The 18764-nt window shown below is 38.1% G+C and overlaps 3 protein-coding genes across 4 annotated transcripts; all 3 read right to left on the reverse strand.

Annotated features, from left to right (window-relative positions):
- Positions 1 to 902: 902 nt before the first annotated feature.
- On the reverse strand, positions 903 to 3659 carry sptssa (serine palmitoyltransferase, small subunit A). Its single transcript, XM_046855412.1, has 2 exons — positions 3500 to 3659; positions 903 to 1650 (listed from the first exon to the last, which is right to left on the reverse strand). Exons 1-2 carry the CDS (start codon positions 3600 to 3602, stop codon positions 1547 to 1549), a joined length of 207 nt encoding a protein of 68 aa, XP_046711368.1. The 5' UTR covers positions 3603 to 3659; the 3' UTR covers positions 903 to 1546.
- Positions 3660 to 4722: 1063 nt separating this feature from the next.
- Positions 4723 to 7335, reverse strand: LOC124389865 (e2f-associated phosphoprotein). Its single transcript, XM_046855413.1, has 6 exons — positions 7148 to 7335; positions 6536 to 6720; positions 6325 to 6453; positions 6143 to 6239; positions 5363 to 5488; positions 4723 to 5246 (listed from the first exon to the last, which is right to left on the reverse strand). Exons 1-6 carry the CDS (start codon positions 7216 to 7218, stop codon positions 4928 to 4930), a joined length of 927 nt encoding a protein of 308 aa, XP_046711369.1. The 5' UTR covers positions 7219 to 7335; the 3' UTR covers positions 4723 to 4927.
- An 809-nt stretch (positions 7336 to 8144) lies between these two features.
- snx6 (sorting nexin 6) lies at positions 8145 to 16069 on the reverse strand. Of its 2 annotated transcripts, XM_046856277.1 has the most exons (14): positions 15967 to 16069; positions 15775 to 15825; positions 14731 to 14835; positions 14363 to 14473; positions 13269 to 13390; positions 13048 to 13171; positions 12769 to 12864; positions 12415 to 12520; positions 11442 to 11517; positions 10714 to 10753; positions 10408 to 10494; positions 9480 to 9639; positions 9229 to 9314; positions 8145 to 9115 (listed from the first exon to the last, which is right to left on the reverse strand). In XM_046856277.1, exons 1-14 carry the CDS (start codon positions 15970 to 15972, stop codon positions 9062 to 9064), a joined length of 1224 nt encoding a protein of 407 aa, XP_046712233.1. In that variant the 5' UTR covers positions 15973 to 16069; the 3' UTR covers positions 8145 to 9061. The 2 variants fall into 2 exon arrangements, with proteins under 2 accessions (XP_046712233.1, XP_046712234.1); XM_046856278.1 differs by lacking the exon at positions 15775 to 15825 and having other exon boundaries at positions 15967 to 16004.
- Positions 16070 to 18764: the final 2695 nt, after the last annotated feature.

The raw sequence follows: 18764 nt of genomic DNA on the forward strand, positions 1-18764 counted from the left end.
AGGGTAGCTTACACACATGGTCTTTACACTGCACTTAAAGGGGCCTATAAAAGGTGATCCTGTTTTCAAACACCTCAGGCAGCATTTTGAAACCAGTGAAGTTGCAAAGTTGGCAGGCCATACTATTTGCACTCTATCTGAGTTCCAGGCAACCCTTGAGCATGTACGTGAGAACATCCTCATCCTGCAGTTTAAACAGTAACCAGCTGCTATTTTCTTTCTGACTTCATGCCAGCGAGATGACTCCGAGAACTACACTGAATGCCATTGGTTGCTCTGTAAGAACCCTCCCACAGAAGGTCTTGCAGGTGGTAAGTCTGTGCACGTACTGCCTATGTATTCTGGAACCTTATATCTGTGAACTACATTAACTGAAGATATCACACAGCTTCAACAGTAGACTGGTGTTTTCTGCCAGGAAACTGAATTCTTCAGCTTTTTTAAATGTATTATCCATGTGCATGTTGAATTGTGGCTGACATATAGACTCTACAGTCTTTATACATGTACTTCGTTTTTTTTTTTTTTTTTGTACATGTCCTTATATACACTTGGTGAATCGCAACACGAGGTCACATTATGTAACTTGTGTTCTACTTACATAGCCTTCATTTTTTTCCATGCAATTATGCAGTGCAGGTTACTAACAAGGCAAGAAGAGTGAGATATTGCTTTTCTTAGTAAATTCTTGAAGATTATTTAAACTATGTTTATTCAATGAAAGTATTTTGGTCCTCACAGACTAAACTATAGTTTCCTGACTGATAACCACATCAAAAACAAATTCCTCTTTAGTGAGTGTCAGATCATTGACCTTGAGATTTTGGGAAGTTCAACATCTCCAAAGAGATTTCAAGTTGTGTGAAGGCACATAAAAGAAAATAGACTCAGAATAAAGTGAATGAGATTTTTACTAAATTATATCTTTAATAATTTATATGGAGAAAGAGCCATAGAGTTAGCAACCGGTTTAAGTTTTAAAATAGCAGCCTGAATTAATTTACTGTACAGGCAGGACTCTGCATCAGCTTACACAGGAAGTCAAGAGAAATATTTCAAATTCTATACAATGCATACAATGTATACAATGCTCCACTGTGGCGAACAAAACTATTTAAATCCCCAGTCAAAATAAATCTTTATAAAACAGTTACAAATATGTATACACTGGAATATACACATTTATCACAAAATATTTAGCCTTCTCAATAAACCACTCTCATCAAAGCAAAAAGAAAAAAAAAATGTAAGTATAAAAACGTTTAAATATACAATGTTTTCTGACGTACAGGGTACCATATACCAACACGGCAGTATGTGCTCAGAGTCTTAAAAGCTGTGCACTTTGCACATAGCCACAGACATGACAATGGTCTGGTTTACATGATTCCTCCACCTGCCGTCATCAGATTTTCCCAGTTTCACTTCACCAAATGCTTTGTGATTCCAGCAGTCAAATGCAAAGAGGAAAACATCCTTACAGGGGAACTCCCGTTTTAAACCACCAGAGTAAACCATGTGGCAGCCTGAAGGGTTGGCGTGTTGGTCACTGGATCACCTCAAAGTAGTGTAAAATGGCCATGATGTGCTGCGGCATAAAAACAAAGCCTGTGTATACGGCCATGGCTGCTACAGAGACCAGGAGAGAATCTGACATGTGGTTAAAGAATTTAGCATTTTACAGACAAGAACTTGAGTCATTATTTTTTTCATCATTGTTCTTCCGCACTTATTTTTATCTTCATAAGTAGTAGCAATGTTTAGATTTGTTATGGATGCTGCTCTTATTATTATAATAATTATTTTTTTATTATAGTTCTTACTATTGTATTAGTGCATGTTTTTTTGCTTAGTGAACAATTTATATTGTTTAATTTTAAAAATTACTTGTGAAAAGAATTTTTCTGTAACCAAATGAGCATCTGATAAAAACAAAACAGGGCAATGTTGAAACCATGTGCCATATATAGGACAGGAATCTGTATTAGGTTACACCTTTAGGTCAATGTCCAGATGGAAATTGTGCTGACTAACACTGGTAATTTGCGCCCTGCTGTAAGAACATTCTTTACTACTAGTTCAAAAACCACATGTAAAATGTTACTGTGTAACAGCTAGCAGACAAACACACACACACACCTTTTATGTTTCGCACTGCAAACATCAATGAAAGAGTTGAAGTTGTGGGACGTCCACATCAAGTGATTCATTGCCTCTGTGTTGTTTAATGCACAGCTAGCAATGCATTATACCCCTTCTACACCTTGTTCACTTCCATGCTATAACGAGTTAAAACTGCTAATAATGCTTGTAATGCAAAATCTGATTAAAAGGGTCTAAAAAAATCAATGAATTTTGTTATGGTATATATAGGCCATTTAATCTACAGCTACATCCTACTCTAATTTAGACATGGAGATAAATGCAGTGTGATAAGTATTTGAATGGATTATAATAAAGTTCATTAGTAAGACATGCGTATGTACAAACAAGTGTAACTGTATGTCATGTTTACAAATTTGGTGATATTAAGTAATTGCTACTAATCAACTGCTTGAATGCACACCCTCCAGCGAATCAGAATCAATGATTCAGACAGTCCATGGTCTAAATATGTATATTCCAGCTGCACTTGAAAGTTGCTCTTGAAAGAGAAAAACATAATACTTTTAAACCTGATTAGTGCTCTAGTTTTGAACACTGGTTTAGTGTTCAGCAGCACTTTAGATAAAATTGTCAGTGACAATTGTATCAGCTATATAGACATGCTGTTATGGAACTAGCTAGGATTAAGGAAGATATAAATGATTAACATAAAACTATTATCAACAAGCTCAACGTGTGTGTGTATGTATATAATAAGATTGATAAGGTAAATGTGAATAAATGTTTAGTCAAAATGTTTACTTGAAATAACTGACTTATTCTACAATCATGTTACATGGGCATTGTTTTTATTTTATTTTCTACAGCATGTGGTTTTAGAGCCTGTCTGCATTATGAAACAATCTAGCATTTCAATCATGAATGAGAATGCACAACTCTGTATCGCCGGAGCACTGTACCTCGCCCTTTTGGCCACCAGATGCCACTAGTGTGCAGCGTATGGGAACGCTTCACGTAATGATCTGTTTTCTGACGCTTTATTCTGCCATCAATGAAATCAGTTATTGACCTGTCCCGTTTTCACTGCACTAACGTCACCGAGCTCGCTTTGATACTGTAGGAAATCCGATATTATGTATAAAGGCGGGGGATTCCTGATCCTGTATAATGTATCCGTACAAAACATTCAATAACACGTGACACAAATTAATCTGTGTAATATATAAACAGTTGTAGGTCGCCATCCACCGAATATACGACTAACCGTGTATTATATGTCGCTAATTAGTTACACAGTGAGCTAATCTGGCTAGTCGCTGATTAGGCTAACGCCGGTAACTTTACACTTTAGTCGAATGTCGAATCCCCAGGTTTTTATTTGTGGAAAGGATACTGAAGATGGTTCGCTCCCAAGGCTCCAGCATGTACAGCGCCGTGACGAGAAGATACTGGTAGTAAAACCAGGATATCTGTTTCCACGCATCTCCTAACGCCATGTTCTCGGCTTGTCTTGTTCGCCACAATTCCTCCTCCGCTCCCTCTTCCGGTTTCTGTTAAAGGCAGCTGATTTGTGGAAACCTTCAGTGACGTAGGGATGAGCTGGGCAGCTGTCATAGAGAGGGTGTGTGTCTGAGAGAGAGAATCATGGTGGCGTAAACAAGACATTTGTGAAATTTTATCCCATAGTTTTGAGACAAGGTGAGGGAGGTGAGATTGAGATGGTTTGGACATGTGCAGAGGAGGGACATGGGGTATATCGGTAGGAGAATGGAGCCGCCAGGAAGGAGGAAGAGAGGAAGACCAAGGAGGAGGTTTATGGATGTGATGAGGGAAGACATGCAGGTGGTTGGTGTGAAAGAGGCAGATGTAGAGGACAGGGGGGTATGGAGACGGTGGATCCGCTGTGGCGACCCCTAATGGCAGAAGCCGTAAGAAGAAAAAGTTAGACATTTTACACATTTTATCGTGTAAAATTAACTTCCAAAATGAGAATCTGAGATTTGTTCATTTCAATAAATATATATACTATTTTTTTTTAAACAAGCAGGAAAGACAAACCTACATTCTGAAAGCACTTTTTCAGAAACCTCTATACCACAAAGAAATACAAATTTCAAGGTTGATTCTAGCTAATCTTAGTATAGTGTCCTAATAATGTGCTCAGTGACTGTATTACTGCAGCATAATTGGGTTAATAATCTATAGAGGCGATTCAGTCTTCTGTTTGCTTCACAATATGGCAAATGCAATTAGAGTAACAATTAGGTATTATTATTAGTCAATATTATGTTCATAATACTAATACATTAGTATTATTACAACATAGTGTCAAATAAGAGTAAGATCTGAGTAGGACAGACTTCACAACTGTAGCCAATTAAAAAAAATTAAAACCAAAGTGCTCTGAACCACACCAGACATCAAGCTGCTATTCCAAAAAAATAAATGGTTTTCCAGAAGGTATTATGGAATTTTCATTAGGCCACTGTAAAGCAGAGCTTTTTAAAACAACAATCTTGAAAAATATTTATTCCAGTATAGTACAAGAAATAACCAAACCAATTCAATGCCATTTGTGAGCTAGTAATACCACTTTACACTTAAGTCGATGAGATATCAAGTGTCTGTCCTGCATTTATTCACTTAAAACATTTAAACCTATGAAACACAATGTGAACATTTTACAGATATTTTACATCGGTGTGAATAAGTACACATTAAAAAGAAAGAAAAACCCTCAGTCCTTCCCCCCCAATACACTCATCCTTAAACAAGCAAGAGCAGCTGGATTCTTCACACAGTGTTGGAATTGTTTCTCTCTTCAGCAATAGCTTGCAAGAATATTGAAGAAGTGATAGACCTCGTCTTTATCATATACAGCCACTTCAGTCGAACACTCTGTACACTTTACTGGGTGATAGATCTCTTCTTCATCCATCCCACTCAGCCTGGAGTCAGTCAGTCCTGCTTTTGCCTCTGTCTCAGACTTTTCCTCTGTTGATGTGGCCACATGGTCCGGACGGATCTTCTTCCTGCGTTGTTTCTTCTGTTTTGCTGCTTTATACCTCAGTACTTCATCCTTATCCACCATACAGTTCATTACAAACATGGCTCTGTACTGCGTCCTGTATTTCTCATGCCTGTGTGCACAAGGTTGAAGTTATAATTAAGTTAAATATACAAATGGATATATTACAAAAATATGCAGTATTATAGATGCTGTAACAAGCGACAGCAAGCGTGATTGTGACCTGACCTTTGACAGTCCAGACAGAGCGTAGTCATACATGCAGGGCAGTTGAGGATGGCATCACTGCTTGGAAGAGGCTGAGATTGGTTTCTTCTCTGTGCAGATGAAATGGGTCGTCTCCGGCTCCTGTACCTGTAGGAATAAAACATGATCAGGGAAAGAAAACTATCCACAATGATAATCAGTGATGCCCTGATGGCAATTATTTTTGTATAACACCACATCTCAGAATGTCAATCGTTTTAACTGTTTATAGCTAGACCGATTGGTTTACTGTTCTAAAACATAAGACACACCTAGCATGTTAAAACAGCTATTCCCTCAACAGGTTTCTCTTTTCTCTCTTTTACATTTGGTCAAGTTATAGAGAAACCAGGGCTCCATGAATCTGTCCTAATGGCTTTACTGTGAAGAAAAACTTTTGGGGCATTACAAAGACCTGACACCCACAACTGCTTTGATAAATGTTTTAAAGATACCTCCTTACAGATAAGCTAAATAGAATAACTATTATTACAATAGAAACAGTAATATACTAAAAGGGAAAATTAATATAAATAAATGTAACTTATATCATTAAACTGTTAATAATGTCTGTATTAATAAACTGAATATATAGTAATAATAAACTGTAGTAACTAGGTTTGAAAATTTAGCCTCTCTGCCATATGTAAAGGTCAAAATATATAATCTCACCTAGGTGCACTATACATCTCTCATATATTTGTATGAGATGACTGCTGAACTGTGATTAGGGCAGGACTTTGGCTACATTTCAGTACTCACTCTTTTCTTTTGGCATCTACCCAAGCCTGGTCCCGATCATCTTCTTCTGGGTCATATAACAACTCATCATTTGTGAGCATATTGCGCTGTTTTTTCGCTGGACCTGGGAGATCCCTGAACAAGAAACCAATATGAATATTAATGCATGCATACAAGCCCCAACTTGTAACAGTGCGGCATACTTTTCACAGCTATCTTACCAGCTTGGATGTCTTCATCAGAATCAGAATCAAAATATATATTGTCATATTGCTTGGACTGCTGTGCCCTTTCTGTGCTTTGTGCGTTGCCACCAAGCTGAGAGGTCTCACCTGTGGTTAAGAATAACACTCTGATGTCATACTGCAAATGTACCAAGATCAACAAAAAATTGACACCGGTTGTATGGATAACCTTGAGTAGACGGAGCCGTCCATGTGCACTCCATGGTTTTCATGGTACCGCTTAGCTCTGCCTCCATTTCTTTCTCAAACTCATCCCCGCTCGACGACTCACTTTCCCCAGTCAGGTACTCACGGATGAGCTTCTTCTTCTGATCGGGGGTTCCGTTAAGAAGAATGTCGAGCTCATCCTCAGAGCTAAGGGAGGCAAAAGAGGCAAGCATACTATGTTAATTTGAAGAAACAACACCTCTTCAACTTAATATCATGCACTATTTAGGAGGAGGCTATTCAAAGAAGCAACATGTTGAGCAGAAATTAACAGGCCCTTATTTTCTCAATATGAAATTAAATAACAGTTCACCATATAAATCACCATATCTCCATAGCTCCATATCTTAGTCTTATGAACAGATGCAAAAAAATCTGTCCGTATTAAGACAAATATGTAACATGTCCTTTTTTATATATATACGTTTATTTCACTCCGAATACACAGTAAACGTTAAACTATAAAAAGGTGTGTGTTACAGTCTTTTATAATACAATACTGTTCTCAGACTGTTCTTACACATTTGCTTTGCCAGTGTGAATGCATTAAACCTTTCAGATTTTACAAAGTTACCTGCTACTCGCTCTTTCTTCATCACTCGGTTCCTCGATCTCGTAAGAATCATATTCTTCTTTTCGGTTCATTGTTTGCTTTAATCCAGAGGGAAATAAATAAAACAACGTTTCAAACTTGCTGTACTGTAAACCCCGGAAGCACGCAGGATACCAGACAACTTAGTGTTTCCGGGTCAAGTCCCACCCCCAAACACGTGACACTTTATAAATAACTGTTTACAGATTTTCGACTTTTCGACCATAATCGCTAGCCGCGGCGTACGACAGTGCGTACCAGCTTCCGGCATCTTTTCACAGTACTGTACATATAGCCTACTCTATTTACGACTCGTGTTACGATTGTCGGTCCCAATCGTGGTCGTAAGTCGACGACTACCTATAGCTAAAACTAATTAGAGTATTGAGCCATTTAATTGTTATGTCTACTCGGACATGGGGTCTGAGTTCCGACATTCAGCAGAAGACAAAACAGCTTTAATCCAGAGCTCACGTCTGAATATTTGTTTTTGTATTTACCAAAACAAAACTTCTTACCATCTTACATTTTGTCAACAGGGAAAACCTGAAGCTGTATAGTCTGTGAGAATCAGCAGACTGTTATGCATAGACGATGCATATTAGAGCTGTGCCTAAATTTGAAGGAACTTCTTCAGAGGAATTCGGTTAATCTCCCACCTGAACATTTTTCAACAGTTCAACCAACCCACCTCAAAATCCCCCTACTTTCAAAAAAAAGTGTCCCACCCAGTTTGTAAGAAATTTTGACCAATTCCACCAGTCTTACACACATTCTGATTAATCCTCCCCCTTCAAAGAGATTTCTGTAAACTCCTGCTGAATCCCACAATAGTTTTGATATGTTCCTTTTGCTTGCCTGCAAAGTGAACATCTAAACAAACTAGCACTCCAAAGTAGTGAAACTAACCAGGATAAATCATTGTACATTTAAAGATTGAATTTGAGTTGAATATCTGTAATTAAATTGAATAACAGTGTTTTAAGGTACATACTTGTATCAGATTTGTTTTATTGTAACTGTTGAGAGTACATTTTAGAAATACGCAAAAAAAATCTTTCATACACATGGAATCAAATTCTATCACAAAGTAAACAGTGTTATTTATTTTTTTATGACGTCCATCAGCATTGTAGCATTGGTATTACTGTTTCTGTCAGCATTCCTCCAACTGAATACATGGAAACTTTGGTCACATACTGTGAAAAATACACATTCATATACAGTGCACTTAAAAAGCCTGGGGGGAAAATGTTTTCTTTTTTCTTTTTTTTTCTTTTTTTAACAATATGAGATTAGTGTATATATTAAGGCAAATAATAATCAGGAATGAAAAAGAGTAAATGATTTGAAATTGCTAGAGGGTAATAAAAAATCTATTAGTTGGATTAAGCTGATCAATAGCAGTATAATGGAAACTAATAGAACATGTACAAGGCTTTGAGTGAACATACAGTTTAATCATAACATTAGCTCAATTTAAACAAGTCAACTGAGCATCATCATACAAAAAGGATTATCCAAACTAAAGATTGCAAGAAGCCAAAAATAAACACGAGATAGGAAAAAAAACAATTAGACCCATGTATATATGTGAATGCAGCGACTCGCATGGAAAGAAAACGTCAATTGACAATCAGAAGTTACAAGCCGTGATTAGATGAAGTTGTAGATTCTTGTGCTGTGTGGACTCGGGATATCTTCCACAGTGGGCCCCGTCAATTTAAGGGGGTAGTGGAGGGAGTATGATGCCTTAAGGTAGTGACACAAACAGTGATACATACTGTTTCTTGACAAACAGACCCCAGGTATGCTCTTCTCTCTTTCTCTATCTCCTCCATCCTCCCAATAAGACGGGACCAAACAGGGAAAGCCCTAATGAACTTGTATAGGATTTTAAGTGTCCCCTTTTAGAACAGCAAGGCAGCTTTGCAGCAACTGGAGATTACCCTGAAACATAAGTAAGTCAGCAAAGAGCACATGGCAATTTAGGTTTGGCACTAAAAGTTGTTGTTTTTTTTTCTTTTAAACAAACAGGAACCTTTAATTGCACATATATTTACCTTAGCATGTTTGAGTTCAAGCTCAGCTAGTTCCACCAAGTTCTTTCTGAATGCTGCTACTCTTCTTGTTTTGAAATCTACCAGCTCTGTGGTTGGGAAAAAAAACACAGGAAGTTTCTTAACCAAATGCAAATTTTGCACAATGGCAGTAAATTTTTTAAATGCTGTTTTCATGTAAACAGGTAGATAAATAAATCACAATGAGACACTTTTCAAAAAGAGAGAGAATGACGGAAACAACTGAAAAATACCTTGTTTAGCCGATTCAGAGATTTTCTCAAATTTCTGACAGCAAACTTGCTGGCTGGTTTCTGCTTGAAGGACATCTTTGTTTTTAGCCCTGGCTTTGTCCAGAGCTTTGTTTGCATTCTCGTAATCAACTAATGCCCTTCCTCGTCTGTAAAGCAGATCCTGAAGGACAAAGATAGCATTTCTTAGAAGTCAGCAACATCTTTAAATGGTAAACCTCATAATTTCCAGATTGCAATATAGGTCCAGTATTGCTGTAAAAATGCAACCAACACTTTATAACACAAGTGCGGTGAGATCCAGAATTACATTTAAAAAAAATGGACAAAGAAATGTTATAGAAATAAATCTGTGTTTATTAGCTTAATCTCACACTGAGTGAAAAAGAAATGTAACTTTGTAGTAATCATGTGACAATTATTGCCACTGATGGAGCTGATAAAAATTCACCAAAGAACCCTCCCTTAACTCTTAAGCAGCCATTCATGACTTCCTGTTTCTCAAATTAGCCTAAAGCATCTGTGATTTAATGAACCGTTTTTCCTCCAACGGTAATGGCAACCTAGTTAGTATGCTCCAAGAAGATCCAGACTATTAAAGAAGATCCGGACTATTAAAAATAGCTGTCTCTGCAAAGATGGCACAACAGGGTCAGGGTTGGATATTGAAGTATAAGACTCATTAAAACATCCAGATCCACCCAGACATTATATTAACTACATAATCAATATTTTGATATGTCCATATTAGTTTCCTGATCATAAATTCTAATGATAACATGCAGGACATGATTAAGTTGAGAGTCTGACTCTGGAAGAATATGAGAGGTTATATTTTTCATAACCTTTCTTATCCATTCTTATCAAAGGTGCAAGTAGTCCTGGATCTGACTGTATATATATATGATATGCTGAAGACCTCATAGCGTACCTTGGCAGCTTGGGATTCCCGGAGGTAATACTTCAACAAGTCAGCAAGTTTTAGGTCCTCATCAGCAGCAACTCGTGCTTCGATTTTCTTCACAGGAAGCAGACATATGGCATAAAATGGAAGACCAGGAAACAAGCAAGTGACCTTATCATCCCCGACACTCCGTTTTTCACTATTATAGCCTAGTGTTGGTGTATATTTGCTGAGGTTGACAGTATGCTATTTCCTCAGAGCTGTTGCTCTTACTAGAAGTTACTGCAAACCAGAACACTGAAAACTGCTGCAATAAATATAAAATATACATACCCGTGTTTTCTCAAAAAGTTCAGACACTTTCAAGAAAAATCTGAGGGGGAAAAAAAAAAAATCTGAATTAGCCATTTGAAACATGAAGACACTAACTCTGAACAGCACAGTGCCACTTTGTACCACACTGCACATGGACACTAAGTACAATCACACTAAATCACTTTATGGCAGATATTGGAAGTACAAATTACTCATTCATGTATATACATATATTTTTATATATTTTATATAGTTTATACTTTTTATTTATCCACTTTTTTTATCCTTAATTCTATTGCTTTTTATGCTTAAATGCTGGACAGTCACATCACTGCATGTCGTACTCTGTATGTATGTGTATGTGACAAATAAAATTTTATTTGATTTGAGATATGCTGTATGAAGTTCATTAACATGCAAGTACCAACACATAGCATGATTTACTGTAAATAATTTAAACTAATCAAGAGTCCTTCGCATTTTTAAACAGGAATCAGCACAGTTAGCTGGGAAAGCCTAGAGACAAAATGACAGGAAGACAGGCATAGCAATCAAGCAGGAAGACCTAGTCCATTTCCCAAGGGACTAACAGAAGTCTGAACATAATACAACAATAATTAACTGAGAAAAAGGGAGCCTTCATGATAAATTTGCATAGAGATGTTGTTTAATCAAAATCGAACGTGTGCAGAAATATGTTGATAATATTCTGGACTTGGAGTATAAGAACAGTAACAGTGACATACTTGCACATGTCCGTTGAGTCCTGGGTCCCTAAAGTGTACAGCGTGGAGGCAATTCTGTTGATGTCTTCTGCAGCACCTGAAAAAGAGCATCTGTTAGACAGCTCCAACATAAGATACAGCTGTTCCTGCAAAAGGCTTTGTGCTAAAAAATTCACTGCCAGTGCTCATACATGCAGACTCATTCTTTTACTCAGTTTTAATGACAAACCCACTTTGGTTATTCTTTTCATTTGTGGGTCATGTTAAGTTGAGATAGAAAAAAAATACTCAACTTACTCATATTTTTATTTCACATAATGAACAGCAAGTCATGGGCAACATGAAATCAATAATGTCTGTTTTCTCTCAGAGAAAATCACACATTTGTGTGCAAACTAATGCATTCAAAGAAGGTAGGAATAATCCACTGTTCATGAAAAAATACACATGAAAACACACACACGTCACTTAGTGTAGAATTAACAGCAATTCGGACGCCCGCAGTGTCAGTTTGCGCAAGTGAAAGTATAATGTGCTAGCGTTTAAAAAAAAAAAAAAGCTTTTAGTGTGTGATCATCATGTAAGCTTACGACTTTAAAGAAATGTAAAGATCTGTAATGTTATGCAGACTATTTCAGACAAACAGCCCCCCCTCCCCCAGTGGCGAATTTATTGTTAGAATTAAATTTAACTTGCGCATATTTATTTTCCCTCTGCTAAAAATTTTATTACACAATTATGTTGTAAGACAAACTAATAAAATTAAAATAACTCCTAAAGGCCATTGAGTAATGTTAGAGAATGTATTCAAAGGTTAATTTGAATCAAGAAGCCTTAATTGTGTTAATGCCGATTTGTTTTTCATTCAGGTTAAGGCAATTAACAATCATAGTCACTGCTTCTTCATGCGTAACCTCTACCCAAGAGCAATGTTAAATAAAAAGCTGTGCTGCAATCCTACATCCTATATGAAAGATTTACAGTGTAAACTTACTTTTGTGAGACCTGATCATCCTGTCAGACTTAATGGAGGAATCCTTGACACGGTTATGGTACTCTAAGAGGAAGGTCTTCTCGTGTTCAAAGAAGTCATCTACATCCTGTATTCAAATGAATAGAATGGGAGATAAGTGAAAGATTATCTTATTCGAAGTCATATTTCTACTTCAGGAATAATTCAGGAGCTAATCATCAAAAAAAACTGTAAGACAGCTCTGTTTACACCTTAATGGTTACTTATAAGTACATTAGGAGCAATGAATTAATTACAAGCAACCACAGGTAAATCATTTCCTCAAATGTCTTTCTTCAAACCACATGACTAACATATCATATTCACATGACTCACCTTCACACCTGCCACCAGAACTCCATCGGCAGACTTCACCACATTCTTGAAAAAGTCCTCAAGTTTCTCTTTCTTGTTTTTGCCTCGTACACTCAGCTGCAATTACCAGAAACAATATGTACTTTCAACCAAGCTCATTCTTTGCTCAAGAGGTATGTCAAGGACAAAGATCGCAGCTTGCAATAATGAACAATAACCTGAACAGACGATTCATACATTCATACATTCATGGTTATAGCAGGCCAGAAAATATTGTGTGCACTTCAAAAACACACTTACATCTTGGTTGTACTCTAAGAAAACATGAAAGTTTAAGTCTTTCCGTAGGACGGGATGTGCAGCAACACGGCAGAGGAAAACCTCGTGCATCGCCACAGTCTTCTTGAAGATGGCCAAGTATTCACTGTAACACAATAGGCATTAGTATCACAGATACTGACTCAATGAAACAATAACATACTAAAAGGCAAATGTCAGAAATGTAAGTGAAATTGACTCACGCCTCAAGCTCCTGTTTCATTTTAGTGAATTCCTCCTTGGTCATGGAGCCTTCACCCTCACCCAGCTTCTGCAGCTTCTCTCGTGATGCATCAAAGTCTGGTCTTGGAGGAGCAGGTGGAATCTGGCAACATTTGTATGATCACATTTTTATCACCTAACATTCTTTTTGCCTTTTTGACAAAACAAAACAAAAAAACTATTCTAATGGAGCACTCACACTAATGATATCAGTGGTCACTGAGTCAGTCTTGAAATGCACAAAGCAAACACTGCCACTAACGTTAAGTGATATAATTCCTCTCAAGTGAATTATTCATATAGCTTTCTGTGCAGCACAGGCTGCATCCAAAGTAAAATCCAAATGAAATAAATCAGACAGCAACAGAGCGAGCCAGAATATTAACCAGTGCAGAGACATATGACTGAGCTGCCAATTCCTTCTGTCACACCTAACAGCTTCTCCATCAGAAGCACACCGTATGCACTGATTTAATTATGCATATCAAATCACGGTGTAGTTAATAGCTTGCCTAGAATTTGGAAAATTAAACAATGGGCAAAATATTGCATTGTTCTCTGGTAATTTCACAACAAACAAGGAAAAACTAAAGCAAAGCAAATAAAATTCCATTAGCAGCATGTTCCTCTGTCTCTTTTCAATGTCCACTCTGCTATGACGCCTTTGGAAAACTGGGACAATGTCATTTTTATTATTTCCTGTAATGCAACTCTATTAAAAAATTCAGCTATGTGCATTAACCTGGAACATAATCGACAGAGTTTAATTCACTTAAACTGTGCCATAATAATAACAACTACATGTTTATACTAACAGTCAAATCCAAACACACTTTTCTGCCATTTTTCTCTGAATCTCTAACAATGCAATCAGAGACATGAGATGCTCTACATTTTCAACTCTTTCAGTCCTGTATGCCCACTGCCCTGTTTTTATGTTACCCTACTCAGAAGACACCAGAACTTTAGCTCCTGAATTGGATCTGGTTAATTTGAAACATTTGAAACCTGTGCAGGTGGTGAGCTTCCAGAGCCCAAATAAAAAAAATCTGTTCTATATTTCTGCTGTACTCACAATAAAACCGGCATATTCCTCATTCTCAACAAAGGAGTCATGAAGCCAGATGAACTCTTCATGTTGTCTCACCACAGAGAATTCGTTCTGTTTGAAGTTGGGAAGAGTGCTCTAGAAAATCATTTAAAAGATTATAGTTAAACACATAAATCATCAATACAGGGTCAACAGAGTTTGCATGTGCCAAAAGCAATTTTGCTATAAATCATTTTCATTATACACATTTCTGAAAACTTCCAGTAACTCAAAACTGACTGGGCTATTGATTCTCTCACATAAAAATCTAACCAAAATTTCATTATCACTATTAGAACATGAGACCATGAGATCTTGCTACCCAGCCTTATCTTTGCAGATCATTTGCATACCTTTGTATGGACGGTGAATTTTACTTTGTCTCTCTCACTCAGAGCATCTGAAATGTCCACTTGCAACGTTGCATCGGTCTGAAGGTCCACGTTAACGGCCCTTGGCTGTAAATGATTATTAATAAGTCATTTAGTCCATGAAACAGCTCAAATACATTTGAACTCACAGTAAATCTCGAATTGAATCGTGTACCTGTTGCGTACTAGGTGCCGAATTTCTCGTTATTGATTCTAACTATAGACTGTTATTCTGAAATATAAGTTCTGACACCTTATTTCTTTACATATGTATATCAGAGGAACAAATAAGAACGCAGCGCAAGGTAGTGTTGCTGTCTCACGTTTTCAGGTTCCTCGTTTTTGTTTGTTTTACTCTCTGTGCATGTTCTCCTCATGTCCTCGTGGTCTTTCTCCAGGTTCTCCGATACTCAAATATCCTTAAGAATTATTATTTACTATAATTAATATCATTACTATTGAAAGTCTTGTGTATGCCTTGTGTTTCAATGGCCATGACCAGGCTCGTGAATACATTTTAAACTAACAGGGATTTGAAGGAGAAAAGGGGAACTTTTGTAAGAATGACAGAGGAAGCAGTGAGAATCAATCAATCCATGTAGCTCGAGTAACAGTAATACCGCAATCTGGCATTGACAGACGTAACTGCTTACATTTCCCCAGCGGTTTTGGGTGCAAGCCGAAAATAAAGCAAATGCAGACACAAAGAATGTTATAAAACTGTCCCATGGCTGCTGTCTAATCCTGCTGTCAGCGAGGTACACGAGTTCGGCGTGTTTGCGTTTCTTGAACAGTCGTAAAGAGCAGCTAGCGAACTGCCAGCAGGAAGTCAAGTGACTCTCAGAACCTGGCTAATAGCCTTGAAGCACTTCAACGACATTGACCGTGACGTGACGTGATTGACACGGCTAACACCAACGCCACCCAATGTACACTGTATTCAAAACACAATCCCAAAAGCTTTAGTATGCGCAAGTACGAGGGGAAAAAAAACAACACAAACATACACACACACAAAAAACTTACTCCTCTGTCCTCTTCAGAGAGGAAATCGGGACCATCGTCCAGCCCTTCTTGCTGTCACAAGGAAAGCACAGATAGCACATAATGGGTCGCTTAGACTTTTTCCTCGACAGTTCACATCGGAGGAAACATGCAGAGAAGACATGTGAGCTAAAAACCCTGAGCAGGTTAGAGGAATTGTAAAGAAAAACCTACCATCATGGCTGCTCCTGCGGGTGGAGTACGGATCCGGCGACGGGCTGTGACGTCACGTGAGGCCGCGAATGCATTGGGGCGGAGCCTTGACCAGCGCTACCCGGCTGCTATTACAGCCAGAGAGAACATACCTCTCTGACTTTGCTCGTAGTAAACAGTATTTAACAACATAATAATGGCCAGTTTGTGGAGGGATTGCTAATAGATAATATTCATAGCAAACATTCTAATCTCTGCAAATATTTTGAGTAAAAAAAATATACTGCTTGAATTTAGTGCTTTCGAAGGCCAAGCTCGTGCAATGTTCATGCAGTGCACCTAGCTTGCTGTTGAGATACAGGCCTGTGAGCCTGGGAAGATAAGAGGAAATGTGGACTGATGCACTGATGGAGACCCCTACTCAGTACACAGAATATGCTGTATTACAACATTCTATTAATATCTACAAATGTGTTGGCAACCTATCACAATTGTCTGTATTCCACCAAGATGAGGATGGGATCCTTTTGAATCCGATTCCTCCAATGGTTTTCTCCTCTTACCATCTCAGAGATTTTCCTCATCTTTGTCACCACTGACTTGCTCATTAGGGATAAAGTAATAGGCACTAAACTTGTGAGTTTATATGTTATAACCTAAATCTGTTAAAAGTAAATCTGCTTTGGGGACAAGCAGTTGAACATGCTTATCCTGTCCTAACTGTTTTAAGTTCTCAGGCAACATTGACTAATGGACACCAGTCACTTTTTTTGTGCTGATTAGAAAGCCTGGGCGAGAACACCAGGTTAGAAAAGATACAGCGTGGCAGAAAGGTTTTAGGGCTTCGCTCAAAGCCCCAACAATAGCATCTTGGCAGATCACTTTCTGATCAGTAACCCATAAATTCAAATTATGACCCTTTCCCACCCACAATAACCCATAAACACAAATTCACACACACACTCATAATTATGCATAGCCAGCCTACTTGCTGCCATTTTTAGGAGGACTCCAGAAAACCCAGAGAATAAGAGGATAACCCAAACGGATAAGTGGAGAGAACAGGCATTGAAACTGCTGACACTCAGTAACAGGGGTCACAATAAAACCAGGGAGCCTGATGCTTTGAGGTGGCAATATAACTTGCTGCAAAGAAATAAGATATAAAAATAATTGTGCTTCAGCTGTAATGGATCTTTCAGTTTCAGCATGTATGTTCAACATTATAATTACTTTGTAAACTGGATTAAGTGAAAATGTACCTCTTTATTTGCAATATGGCTATTTTGGTATATATTGTTCTATATGTATACACTATATTTACATTACAGATGGACCATGTCAAGTCAAGTCAAGTTTATTTGTATAGCGCTTTTCACAACAGACATTGTCTCAAAGCAGCTTTACAGAAATCAACAGTCAAGGTAAATGGTGTGAATTTGTCCCTGATGAGCAAGCCATGGCGACTGTGGCAAGGAAAAACTCCCTTAGATGTAATGAGGAAGAAACCTTGAGAGGAACCAGACTCAAAAGGGGAACCCATCCTCATTTGGGTGACATGTAATAAGGAACTATTGTTTTAAATTATTTATTTATATGAACTATGGTGATTGGGACTGCAGTCTTCTTACTTTAGTTGTTTTATCCCTTTGTAGACAAATTGTATACATCAAATGCACAATCAACAAATCCAGCCATTAGAGTTGCACAAGCCAGTGCACTCTTAGTGCCGGTCTCAAGCCTGGATAAATGCGGAGGGTTGCATTAGGAAGGCCATCCAGTGTAAAACATGTCAGATCAAATATGCTGATCACAAATCAGAATTTCATACCGGATCGGTCAAGGCCGGCCAACGACCGCCACAGGTATCGTTAGCCAACAGGGTACCGGTGGAAAATGGGCTACTGTTGGCCGAAGGAGGAGAAGGAGAGGAGGAAGACGTCTACAGAGACAGCAGGAAAAAGAGAAGTGTAGGAGAGTGGAGGTTAGGGTTGGTACTTTAAATGAAGTTGAAGGGGTGATGATAAATGTCATCAGTGCTTATGCTCCACAAGTGGGTTGTGAGATGGAGGAGAAGGAGAAATTCTGGAGTGAGTCAGATAAAGTGGTGGAGAGTGTACCTAGGAATAAACGATTGGTGATTGGTGCAGACTTTAATGGTCATGTAGGTGAAGGGTACAGAGGTGATGAGGAGGTGATGGGTAGGTATGGCCTTATGGAATCTTGAAGGGCAGATGGTGATAGATTTTGCTAAAAGGATGAAAATGGCAGTGGGGAATACATATTTTAAGAAAAAGAAGGATCATAGGGTGACGTATAAAAGTAAAGAAAGGGGTTCACCCTTAAACTATGTTCTATGTAGGAGATGCAACCTGAAGGATATTGGAGACTGTAAGGTGTTGGCAGGGGACAGTGTAGCAAGACAGCATCGGATGGTGGTCTGTAGGATGGTTTTGGATGTAAAGAAGAAGAGGAGGAGAGTGAGGACTGAAAGAAGAATAAGATAGTGGAAACTGAAGGAGGAAGACTGTAGTGTAAGGTTCAGGGAAGAGATCAGACAGGGGCTCGGTGGTGGTGAAGAGGTGCTGGATGATTGGGAAACTACTGCAGAAGTGATAAGGGAGGCAGCTAGAAAGGTACTTGATGTTATAGCTGGAAATAGAAAGGAAGACAAAGAGACGTGGTGGTGCAATGAGGAAGTGCAGAAAAGCATAAGGAGAAAGAGGTTGGCAAAACAGAATTGTAATCGACAGAGTGATGAGAAAAGTAGGCAGGAGTACAAAGAGATGCAGCAGCAGGTAAAGAGGGATGTGGCAAAA

Source organism: Silurus meridionalis, chromosome 8 (genome assembly GCF_014805685.1).
Source record: "Silurus meridionalis isolate SWU-2019-XX chromosome 8, ASM1480568v1, whole genome shotgun sequence".
Lineage (NCBI taxonomy): Eukaryota > Metazoa > Chordata > Actinopteri > Siluriformes > Siluridae > Silurus > Silurus meridionalis.